The 13,591-nt window shown below is 35.7% G+C and overlaps 1 protein-coding gene across 1 annotated transcript in view; it reads right to left on the bottom strand.

The window, feature by feature from the left end:
• The window catches only part of LOC150080982 (nephrocystin-4-like), a 470,434-nt gene that overhangs the window by 47,559 nt on the left and 409,284 nt on the right, over positions 1–13,591 (bottom strand). Inside the window, exon 25 of the mRNA XM_090380874.1 lies at positions 7,473–7,639. Coding sequence (XP_090237000.1) covers positions 7,473–7,639 — 167 coding nt within the window. The remainder of the gene's footprint in view (positions 1–7,472; positions 7,640–13,591) is intronic.

The following is a 13,591-nucleotide window of genomic DNA, read 5'->3' as shown; positions in this document are numbered from 1 at the left end:
CAGTCTCTGAAATATTCTGCATCTTGTTTTCCAGGCTGCTGCTCATTTCAACAGAAGCAGTGCAAGAATCACTTTCACCTCTGTCAGTGGCTACTGTTAATCTATTAGTAGTTGTATCCCCCCTCAAGTTAGCAGTTTTCCGACCCACCTAACACTGCCTCGATAGCATCAGCAAATATTCTTGCACCCTTTTTATTTAAGTGTATCCGATCCCTGTAGAAGCAGTCTCTCCTGTTAACAAGTACACACCAGGCTGAAAAAAATTCCATCCTTTGAGCCTTGCACAATCTTTCCAGGGCCGAATTGATCGACAAGGCTCTCATCATATACTCCCTCGTATCGTGTCTGGGCAGAATTGCAGACACTTTCAAATTCAACCCTAATTCACGGCTTTTTTTTTTTTAACAGTGACCTGTACTTGTTAAGTAATTCTGCCTGTGTCCTACTCTTAATATCATTAGTGCCAACGTGTACAACTATATCACCTTTTGTGCTCTTAAATTAATCCAGTTATATTAAAGGAGACATCAAAGGAAGTAAGCAAACCCTTAGCCATAATTATGAGAGCTTCCTTGGACTCAGGGGAGGTACCCATAGACTGGAAATGTGCAAATGTGACCCCAATTCACAAAGGAGGATCAAAGGCTGACACAAGTAATTATAGACCTGTGAGCTTAACTTCTGTTCCAGGAAAATTAATGGAGGCACTGGTTAAAGAAGCACTGCAGGATCATTTAGACAAGACTTCAGTTATAGCTCAGACACATCATGGTTTTGTTAAGGGGAAGTCTTGCCTGACCAACTTGATTGGATACTGTGATGCAGTCACAAAAGAACTGGATGCAGGGAATAACTTTGATATTATATACTTGGCTCTTAGAAAGGCTTTTGATACTGTTGCACATGGAAGACTGCTACACAAATTGGAGCAGTGTGACATTGGAGGCAAATTGCTGCTATGGATAAAGGGGTGGTTGAGGGGGAGAAGACAGAGAGTGGTAATCAATGGACACTGCTTATCGTGGACTGATGTTATTAGTGGAGTCCCTCAGGGCTCAGTGTTGGGTCAATTATTGTTTTCTGTATTTATAAATGATATTGATGATGGTATATCGGGCTTAATGTCCAAGTTTGCAGACGATACAAAGGTTGGCAGGGTTGTCAAGGACACCACTGACACTATGCTGCTGCAACAGGATCTGGAAAGGTTGAGCAGATGGGCTGAGAGGTGGCAAATGAAGTTTAATATTGACAAATGTAAAGTACTACACATGGGAAACAGCAACCCCAGAGCAACGTATCAACTCTGTGGTACTACACTGACAGTGGTAGAGAATGAAAGGGACTTGGGGGTGGTTGTGCAGGCAGATATGAAGTTCTCTGAGCAGTGCAGACGTTCTGCAAGAGTAGCTCATGGAGTATTATCAATGATATACAGGAATATTTCCAGCAGGGATAAGGAGGTGATTATTCCATTGTATAAGGCAATGGTCAGGCCACACCTAGAGTACTGTATACAGGTCTGGAGGCCTCATTTCAAGAAGGATGTAGAGCTGCTGGAACGAGTACAGAGAAGGGCAACAAGATTAGTGAATGGAACAAAGGGGTGCTCTTACGAAGAAAGGCTTAAGTTTTGCAAATTACAGTGTCTGGAGACTAGGCACCAGCGAGGTGATCTGATAGAGGTGTATAAAGCCTTGAATGGTTTAAGCATGCTCAATGCTGATGGGATTCTTCCTCTAGCTCAGAAAAATCACCTGAGAGGGCATAAATTCAAATTGAGGAAAGACAGATGTAGGATAGACGTGCGGAAATTTGCCTTTAGCCAGCGGGTGGTTGGTTGGTGGAACAGACTTCCATCCCTTGTGGTGGAGGTTGATAGCCTAAATAAGTTTAAGGCTCAGCTGGACAGGTATTTTGAACGAACAGAAGGGTGAAGTGGAAGTGGGTTTTTTTTGGCTGATGCTGCATAAGCTTGCTTTCTTGCATCAAATGCCTCTGCTAATGCTAATGCTAATGCTAAAAGATGATATCACCTCTACAACATCATCAATCTTTGCCCCTGGCAGACATACCCTGGTCCTGTTCCACTTATCCTTTTTACAAAGCATATTACCTGTTTCCCTAACAGTAGAGTCACCAACAACTACTAGTTCCTGTGGGACCAGTGCATTCTGCCTTGGGGGTTGCCGCTGTGTTGCGTGATGACCAAGTGCAAGCTCTGGCGTTGATGTGAGCAGCTGAGCGCTTGATGCCCCTCAATTTAGATCCTTTGAGGGCATCCACCCCGTCCTTCAAGCTCTCACATAGGCCCATAACAATGCTGAGTTGTCACCCGATTTCCTTACATTCCTTACATTGCACGCGCACACACTTCCCCCATGGGAATATCATGTCCCATACCCGATTGCTCCACAAACATCATGCAAGCAGTGCATTTTAAAAGGCTGTGATTCAGAGGGCAACTGCCCTCCTCAGTTCTCCCATTAGCTTGAGCCTTTTGCTTTGCTGCTCTGGTCTGAGTCATGATTTCGATTTAATTTCAATAAAATTTCAATTTCAGTACAAAATTATAACCCTAAACTTGTATCCCAACACGGTTATAACGCCATATATCTATATATATTTTTCAGCATCGAGTATTATCTACGAGTTCTGTTTATATAACTTCTGTATCAAGTTATGCATTAATTAATTATATTACGTTTGTAATCTAAGCCGTTACGTGTATTTAGTTAAAAAGTACAATTTAATTGACAGTGAAGTTTAACAAGATTAATAGATTTTACTGATTGATTGACAATATTATACTATACTATATTAAGCTTACGCTATCTAGTTCGGATATAACGTATTGTATAACAATGGCGGCGAGTTATGAACGGAAAATCTACCGACACTTAAGTATTAATTAACTTCCAAATCTCGCTGTCTCAATTCAGAATAAACTAAGGATCCTGACTAGATCTATAAGCTACTTATAGAAAACAATTTGATATAACAATTGGTCAGTAAAGCGGCAAAATATGGCTAAAAAACTTCTCGTTCACTGCAACTTATAACACGTGGATTTGATACCCTTACCGATACTAAGTAATACCTACAAAATCTCTATCTAAGTTAAACTTTAAACTAAGTATCGTAACTAGGAATATAAAGCTACTCTAGCAAATAAGTTAATATGCCAATTTAAGCTAATAAAACAGAAAAAAACTTCTCTATTCCAGGAGCAGTAAAAAACTTTGCCTGAACAAGGCTACTCTCGTTCTCGAGACCAGCCATAACACCGAAAACTCAGGACTAAAATTTTGTACTAATGCCTCCTGTCAATAGCCACTGACAACTGAATCTTCCAAACATCTAAAATGCCTTCTGAAGAGTGAGAAAAACTTATTGTAAATTCTGGCACATAAGTCAACCCCTACTTCTGTGAAAATTCATGCTTAATCATACATGTGCCGCGTCAAGCAATCCCCCCCCACTTTTTTTAAAGTCATCTTTTATATTTAGTATAATGGCATATTACAGTAAAATCTGCATTTAAAAACTAGTCTAATATTTAATTCAATATTTTACCGCTCTTTCTTTACAGCAGTGTTTCTCAACCGTTTTTAATTATCGCCCCCTAAAGGGCTTTTTTAGACAATTTTTTTCCCCTAATCACCCCCATGAAATTTTAAACAAAAAAATACTCTATAGTTACTCATTTTTATTCAATGGGATCTCTGAGCCTGATGCTTCTTTGCTAAAAGTTCAATGTTCGGTATGACATTAGTAAGTTTGTTTGGAGAACTGGCGCCTCCGTAGTCAGGTGGGCAGGAGCAGCAGTGCGTAGCATATGCTCCTTGATTAGATCGGGGTTAGAGCCTGTGACCACCAAATACGGAGGATGCGGAAAGGTCAGGGAATGACCACCACATATCCCCTGAGCAATATGGCCTTAGTTGCTAATGCTCCTAAAAACCAAATAACAAACAAACATCCTCTTGAACTTATGTCAATATAATAACTTATGTTAATATTTTATGTTCACAGGAATAGAGCAACTCACAGTTCTGTGAGTTGCTCTATTCCTGTGAACATGACGCCCGAAAAGTTCTAGTCCGACTTAAGGAATGTAGAGAATAATCCCCCCCCCCCATATCCAATTTTATTAGACCTCTAAATTTAACTCTAAAGTCCAGCTATAGGACCAAAAGAAATAATCGGTCCATATTTATTAAACAGTTTAGACCTCAAAAATCTAATTTTATGCCAATCCAAGTAATTGTTTCCTTGCTGCCAGAAGTATGGTGTTTGAAGACAGCAGTCTTGAGCACTCATTGTTGAGACCACACGGTCTGAACACTACGGTTCTGACAGGGGGGGGGAAGATGTCCCACCTGGTTTACAAAATCGATATCGCCATCCTCAAGAATTATTAGGGAGTTGGACTAGGAGAGTTGGAAAAGAAGCTTCCTATATCTAAAATAAAGGTAATCCCTGTTGATTTGTAAGTTAATATTTTATTTACTGAACTAAAACCACTTTCAACCATATAAGACATTGGAAAACAAAGAAGTACTTTGGCCATTTCAGACCACATTGTTGTATAAAAAAGTTCAGTTGTTTTTGATCCTCACAACTCAGCCATTCAACCTTTTTCGAATTTATGTTTGCATTCTTCATTACATTTTAATTCAATAAGTTCTTCGTGAATTTCTTCTCTTGCAGACCCAGCATCACATCCAATTGGATCTAATATCCATGGCATTACTTCAAAAGAAAATAAATCTGAAAATCTATTTTTAATTTCATTTCACTTTTAAAGAACACAAATGAACTGAATAATCCTTAAGACCATTCTCGGTGAGATTTCATTGATTTCAGCTAACTCTTGCATACCATGAAATTGTTTTCAAATATTTCCAGTATTTCAATGAAGGCTTTTAACACGCATTTGCAGTCTATCACCATAATTAATTTCCCTTGAATTTGAAGTAATACTTCATTAAGTTTTTGAAAAATCCAAGCCATATAGCATATATTGTTTTTGTGTTTGCTGATCTCCTTTGCTAAATCTGTGTCTCCTTTGCTTTCTGAAAAACTAATTATTGTATCAAAAAAGTTTTTACAAATCTTGTTAGACAGTTTCATTTTGCAAATATCTCTTCTTGCAATTTACAATCATCATCGAAATAACGGCTTGCCATTTAGAAGGGTGTTATTGTCAGTAACTGTAGATCCATCAATATGAAATCTGTCTCCTTTGCTTTCTAAAAAACTAATTATTGTATCAAAAAAGGTTTTACAAATCTCTTTGGACAGTTTCCTTTATAAATCCATCTGGCTTCTGTATGTAAAAGGAGCCTCACATGCTGTTTTTCATTATCAAGACAAAATTTTCTGAAAAAGGTGATCATATTTGCTATGTGACTTTATTTTATTGATTTTTAATAACTATACTGAGAGACTGATAAAGAACTGGACTAATATTTTTTGCAATCGGATAATGTCGGTGCACAGTGCAGTGTATTGCAAGAACTTGGGGACATTTTCTTTAGGTGGACTATAAAACCTTTATGTCTTCAAGCCATGGAGGTAGCACCATCGGTGTCACAGGATACCAAATTTTCCAATAGTACTTGCTTTTCATCAAACCATGTTTTTACAGCAGCAAAAATGGATGTGCCAACACAGTCAGTTTCTATACATTTTGCAAACAACATCTCTTCTTGCAATTTACAATCATCATCGAAATAACAGCTTACCAATTAGAAGGGTGTTATTGTCAGTAACTGTGGATTCATCAATATGAATAGAAAATTTTCTCGTTTTTAGTTTGTCAATTAGCTGCTCTTCAACATTAACTGACATCTCATCGATTTGTATTCGAATTGAATCGTTGCTCAATGTCAATATTTTTAAAATACTGGAAGGATTTTGATGCATCACTGTTAAAATTACAGTCTCTAATGCAGGTAGTATAACAGTCTCAGCAACCATATGAGCACTACCAGTTTTTGCAATGATTTCTGCAATTTTATAAGGTGCGATCATTCCATTCCTGTTAACTGTCAAACATTGTCATTTGTTTGTGCATTTTTCTTAAATAAGGAAATAACAGTGTTACATTGCTAAAAATTCTGTTTTAAATTTTTAAAATATTCGATATGTTTACTAACTTTATCAAGATGTTTCCCTTTTAAGTGATCTAAAAGTCTTGATGGTTTCATAGCCTAATTTTAAAAAGAACTATTAAACATAAGACACATGGGCTGCCTTGAGTCAAATGGGCTTTCAATAAAACCACAAGCCAGATATTCATCCAAGATACTGTCGACATTTTTTACACCTTTTCTTTTCAGTACTTGACATGATTGATGATGGACTAAATAACTACAAAGAATTAAATAATAAAATATAAACTATTTTTATTTAACTCTCATAGCCCATGTCACTCACAAAAGTACTGTGAATCAAAGATAAACAACTTCCACAAGGAAACAAATAAATTAATACTAATTGTTGCTTAAAAAGTAGAAAAAATAGACTGAAACATTTACTCATCCCATCCATGCTTCCTATATTGACCAATGAAACAAAAGAATAAATAAATAAACCATGCCCACCACACCATCGTAGCAGCTGTTGGAAAGGTGGGTACAAATGCCAAGGATTGCGGAGACATTACTTCTGAAAGCACTTAGACATTTAATGCCTATGAAAAGCAGCAAAGGTGGGTGAATTAAATCACACCCACTATCTTCCTTTTATTAAAATTTCTCACTCACTCCTAATATAACATACCTATACATTAAAAATCAGTTGTCTCAGGGGAAAAGAAAACCTAGTGATAGAAATTAAATATTAAGGAATAAGATGTCATCTGTTAGGATTGAACTTTAGAGGGCCATAGTAATACTCATGATTTTTTCACTCCCAAAAACCAATTTTTGCCCCCTTGGGGGCAATATTTCCCCCGTTGAGAACCCCTGCTTTACAGAATGCCAATACAGTTAAGTTTAAATTGTGACATTTGACAACACTGCATAGTAAACTCTGAAACAAGCAGTAAGTTCATAGTTCCTTGTACTCCATCACATACAAGGTCTAGAAACCAAAACATACAGGTTGGCCCTGTTACTAATGCTTGTAAATGCTACGGGCATTGGTGATGTGACATCACGCTTATTGATGCTAAATGTGTGCATGGTGGATATTAATTATGTAACCAATCCATGTAACCAAAAAAAAAAAACAATAAGAAATCAAAAGTTTACTTTTGAATATTTGAAAAGTAAACTTAATTCTGAATAGCACTTTTCGGTGCCACTAAAATTAACATGAAAATCATCCTCAAGACAGAAGCTGGAGAAAAAAAAAAAAAAGTACAAGTTCATTCAAATTAGTACATTTTTATTTATTAACCATTAAGCATTATTCATAAAATTTGAATTCTTTCTTAATTTTTGTGAACTATATAGTCTTACCTAATTAAAAGTGAAGATTTAGTTTTCTGTCCTGCAATACATGTCAAATCTACTCTGTGCTGAGTATGAATAAACACCTGCCATATCTGAATTGGAATGCACATGAAACAATGATTATAAAGGAATAAGTAAAATATCTTCATATTTCCTGCTGTTCCCACTGCCACCTAATCAAATGTAAAATAAAATTTAATGTGGTGAATGAAATATATATATGAGAGCTGCTGAAAAAATAAGGTAACAGATGATTTTGTGAAAGCTATTTAATCACAATGAAATAACATGAAAATGAAGCATACTGTTGTAAAAATTCAGACACTCCCATTCAAATAGCTTTTAATGTACTATTTACTTTCATCATCATTGCTAGGTCAGTTTCCCTGCCAGATGTTTTTTTTCTGAAGGCTGCGAGTGTGTGATAAATGGACAAACACCTTTTGTATGAAACACTGTAAATACTGTCATGTAGATGGCAGTGTGGGATTTGTTTGGTGGTTTGAACTGATTGTGCAAAAAAATTTTTTTTTGTTTCTTGGATTTCTTGATGAATTTCTGAGCTTAGTGTCTTGGCATACAGAAATCATAACTGTGCACAAGTCTTCCATAGATATGCATTTCAGTTTAATTACTGAATATCAACAAAGGTATATACAGCATTCTATAAGAAGAAGAAAAGAAATATTGCTAATTTTACTTTATTCACATGACATTTCACTACTGGTGGGGGGGGGAGGCAAAACTTCTTTTACAAAACATCTGTTACATCACTCTTCAAATAGCACAAGTAATTTCATCAAATAATATAAACATTTCTAAATATGTCAAATGCCAAAAGCATATTTTATTAAATAAAGATACTTTATTCAAAAATTTAACAGCGTTTGTTAAATTTTTAAACTCTGATTAGCTGAGTGTGTATGTGGATTACTCACTTTTAAACTGAGTACACCACTAAATATTTTATTTTCATTACTTGAATTTATTGAAGCTTTAGGAAATTGTTTATTAGTTTATATACAATAGACTGCTGATTATCTATGATCTATGGTAACTGGGAAAAGCTAGAAACTGGATAACTGAAAAATGTGGTTAATCTAAATTATATTTTATTAGGAGTGTTATTAGGTATATGCATTCCTGTAATAATAATAATATGTCCCGTAATAATAATAATAAGAAAAAAAAAAACCCACAAAATGTTGATTTTCCTACTATGTTTAATTTTAACTTGTCTTCCCTCAAAGCACTGGAGCAGCACAAAACTGTAATTCTATTTTATTTATCACAGAGCATTTTTTCCTAATATGGACACTGATGTATAAATGGGCACTGCTTGATAATAAAGTCCCATTTCATTTGAATTGGGAATTTGTAGTAGAACAAAACCCTTCTTTCCAATCATCTTTACAATTTATCACAGAACAATGTTGAGTCCATGTTATCTGCACTGAGCTTTTGGCCCTGTGTTTCTAACTTCTTTATACCATGCCTCTCTTTAAACTGTTTTAACGAACCAGAAGAAAATTTAAATTTTTTAGGAATTTCTAATTTATTGAAAAAATATTTGCTTATTTAAAATCATTAACCCGATAGTGGATAAAGTGATTTTTCCGACATGAAAAATCACTTTATCATTACAGTTTCAAGTTGTTCATTTGTAACATTCTCCCTGTGATTTTCTTTGTGAAGCACTGACATTTCTGTTTAACGAATTTTTTCAAGGGAACGATTGATTTCGTTTTATAGAGGTCTGGCTGTATTCTATTTTAGAAATGTTGCTTAGTAGTTTGCCACTTAGTTTTTCTTATAATCCAATTTTCTTTTTCACTTAAGAAACCAGCAGTAATTTCCCATCCTGGCAATATTTCAATGAACTTGGCACTCCTTTTCCATTGTGGATATGTCCTGATGAAAGCATCCTCCTTGCTCATCATTTACATCTCCCAAATTCTTGAGTAAAAACACTGAAAATTGGATCAAGAAAATAAACTTAAGGCATTCAGCAGCCCATATCTTTATAAACTGCAATAAAGTTGACACCAGATTCATAATTATCTTCATTCTTTCTTTCTTTCAAGAAATCTATGCACGACTGCTTTAAATAATTGCCAGGTTTCAAAAAATCAATAGTATTCTCAAGCACTGTTTCAAATACATTATGTTTCAAGAGTTTCTCTGAGGCCCATTGAAAATTGTTATTTCAGTTTTGAATCTGTTAATTGGGAAACACTTCACTTAGGTAGCAGAATCTACTTCCTTCTTTATCCAAAGCCTTAAAATTTTTAACTCTTTTTTCCAGTGCTGCACAATAATGTTTTTCTGTTGCATGACTGTCCCATAAACATAAAAAAAACAACTGTATTTTGTGAAAGCTCTGTGCAGATTAGTGACTAATCCAATTACCATAAGATTATCACAGATATCCAAAGCAAAGTCATGGTATTTTATTGCACGCAGGACTGCAGGCATACTCTTATTCTTTCAAGCCAATGGCACAAAGTCAAGGAACTGATGGAATACATTTCATTGTCTAATGTGAAAAATGTCCATATCGAAACTGCTTTTAAACTTAATTTTGAGGCATCAATAAATATACTCCACTCATTAAAACTGTGTTCAATGCCCAGAAGACAAACTAGGCATCAAATATAGTTTAATGTTATTAAACTATCATATACTGCCATCTTCATTGTCATCATATACAAAATGATATGACATGACATGCTGAGTAAGAGTGCAATAATTATGCGGTACTGATGCTACATTTTTGACTAATGGTGTTCTTTGGATTTTTTTGGTGAATTTTCTCTTTCCCATTATCTGTATTGTACATATTACAAATTTCACTGTTCTCTGGCAAACCATTCCAGCAACAGACCTGCTGGTATAGATGAACTTAATTATGCCCACCCTTATATATAATTTTGAAATATTTTTACATTTATTTCTTTTCTAATATTTGACCTTCAAGAAAATTTTATGTACTTTATCTAGGGGAAAGGAACTTTGCCTAGGGCCACCCATGAGAAGCTAATACAGCCCCGTTAATAACACATTTTGCTCACAACATCTGTTTTCATATACAGCTTTCACAGTCATCAGTCATTTTGATCTATAGCATATTCTTCGACTCCTTTGTTTTCTCACTGAATTAATTTGATGTAATACAAACAAATTTAATGTCAGTTTACCAGAAGGGATTCAATTTGTCAACAAATAAATTATTAATAACTCATTCAAACTTCGTTAAAAATATAAACGATATCATATATAATATAATATTAATATTAATACGATATCATATATCATATTAAAAATATAACTGATATCATCCAAATGTGATATCAGTTTACCAAGAAATAATTTGTACAAATCTACAAAATATCACTAATTCATAGTAAACTGAATGGTAAACTGACATGCATATAGCATGTCACTTTACCAAGAAATAATTTGTACAAATCAAATACATATTTGACTTCTTGGTAAACTGACATATGCCCACTCTATATTTATGACAATCCTAATATTCCAGAATTTGATTAAATTTGCATCTCTTCAAATTTATCAAATTTATTCATTATATTCCTTGCATTTTTTTTATAAATACGTAGTGCATAAACTACTAGCATTATTTTATTAGTAATCTGCCTTTTCCTATTATTTATATACTTATCATCATCAGTCATTTTCAATCCACTGCAGTATGAAGGCTTCTCCAGCAACTTTCCAGTTCCTTCTGTTTTGTGCAATGGCCATCCATTTACTACCCACAAACTCATGAATTTCATCTGTCCATCTCCGTTGTTGTCTTCCAGGTTTTCTTCTAGCTCCTCCTGGGTACCATTCAGTTATTTTCTTAGTCCATCTGTCATCATGTCTTCGAGCTGTGTGTCCTGCCCAAGACCATTTTAGTTCTTTAGTTTTGATAAGAATGTCTTTCACTTGAGTTTGCTGCCTAATCCATGTGTTTCTCTTCTTATCTAACAGTCTGATTCCCAATATAATTAGTTCCATTCTTCGCTGTGTAGTTCTCAGCTTCTCTTCCGTTCTTTTGGTGAGTGCCCACGTTTCACTTCCATAAGTCATGGTGGGGAGTATACATTGGTGCGTTATTTTAGGTTTCAGACAAATTGGGATATTGCTCCTCATTATGTGACTATATTTCCTGAATGCCATCTATCCAAAATTTATTCTTCTTTTGACTTCCAGTCATTTATCACTATTACAGCTAGTGACAGTGACTTGTCCCAGTAAGTATATGACACCACCTTTTCAATTACTGCTCCTTCAATCATTATATCCCTTTCTGTGGCATACTTGTTCATCATTACTTTTGTTTTAGCCATATTTATCTATAGTCCAAAACCCTTACTAACTCTGCATAACTGATTAAAATTTTCCTCTAATTCTTTGGGATCATGGCTTATGACCACAATGTCATCTGCAAATCGTAAATGGTTTAGGTACTCTCCATCCACGTTGACTCCTTTCTGTGGCCAGTCTAATCTTCTGAAAGCTTCCTCAAAGGCAGCAGTAAACAACTTCGGAGATAGTTGTCTCCTTGTCAAACTCCTTTCTCAATTTTAAATTTGCTATTGTCTTTGTCTAGTCTAATAAAGGAGGTAGCATTCTCATAGATTTTCTTCAAAATCATAATATATGGGGTATCTATGCCTTGTCTTTCCAGTGCCTCAAAATTGCCTCATGTTGTATGGAGTCAAATGCCTTTTCATAATCCACAAATACCAGGCGTAATGGTGTTTTATATTCATTTGCATTCTCCATTAGCTGTGACATTACGTGAAGGTGAACCATTTTTGAGAATCCTGTCCTAAAGCCAGCTTGCTCTTTCAGTTGATTCTCATCATGTATTCTTTCTAATCTGTTAGTAATGGCCCTTGTGAACAACTTGTAGATGTGGGATAACAAGTTAATTGGTCTATAATTTCCAATTTCTTATTTATTTCCTTTCTTATGCAGCAAAACTATGATTGCGTTATTCCACTCCTTAGATGTCACACCTTTTCTAATGCATTTTGTGAAGAGTCTTGCCAGTTTTTGTCATGTCTCTTCCTCTCAGTTTTAACAACTCTACAGTAACTTCATCTTCCCGCAGGGCTTTCTTTTTCTTCATTTTCTTCAATGCATGTTCTAGCTCATCAGGAAGGATATCAGGTATGTTGTGTGTTACCTAATGGTGGGACTGTTAGTAATCCTGGGTATAACCTCCATGCACATGTACATGGTGGGTGTGTGACCACCCAGGTGTGAACCAACGTAAGCAGGGGTCGAGGTGTGGCGCCTACACCACATAGAGGAATGCCACCCCTCTATGTTACCAGGCAATACTAGGTAGTAAATGACTCTCATCAACCGGTGAAATACCACCACTTTGCTTATTGGAGGCTTGAAGTGGGGGAACCCATGTTTAGTCTCTAGAGCTAAGTTCTGGTCAACCCTTCCCTATCTCTTCCATCATGCAGTATGATCAATGACTTTTGAGGTTATGATGAACGTCGTGGCGAGATCCAATATTCCTTACATTTCGAGGGTACAGCTCTAAAACGGTGTTCGCAGGCCCGCTGCTAGTTAGTACACCGCACTGACCCTATTGGTAACTCTCTAGGAGGCTTCCGGATCAGCTAGTGTATAATCTTGCTACCTCTACTCTGCCAGATAGTGACTGGAGGGAGTCCGAGTAGTGTGTGTGTGTGTGTGCGCGGGGAGCATTGTCGAGGCCATGTTATGTCAAGGATCTGGGTATATTCTTACCACGTGTACGCCATATCCAAAAATTTCATTACTTCATACAGCATGTCCCACCCACTTTTTCTTACTATTGAATACACCATGAATTGTCAAAATAATAGAGCAAGCTTATCTGTGAAAAGATCTAAACCTCCCAAGCACTTCCTAATTCATTTCACAAGCACGGTACTAAGTACTATAGGTTCTAATACCTCTTGTCTTTGGGGTTCACATAAAAAAAAAAATATATATATATATACGTGGTCTCAATTCTAATCTCAACGATGTCCATTTCTACTTTCAGTCTGCCAAACCCCATGTCCTTTTTCTGACAGAATCTCAGTTATCGGTTGATTCAAGTACTGCTC

This window comes from Mastigoproctus giganteus, chromosome 9 (assembly GCF_048544385.1).
Source record: "Mastigoproctus giganteus isolate SK-2022 chromosome 9, ASM4854438v1, whole genome shotgun sequence".
Lineage (NCBI taxonomy): Eukaryota > Metazoa > Arthropoda > Arachnida > Uropygi > Thelyphonidae > Mastigoproctus > Mastigoproctus giganteus.
The sequence above is the reverse complement of the archived record's forward strand: the minus strand, read 5'-3'. Positions and strand labels throughout refer to the sequence as shown.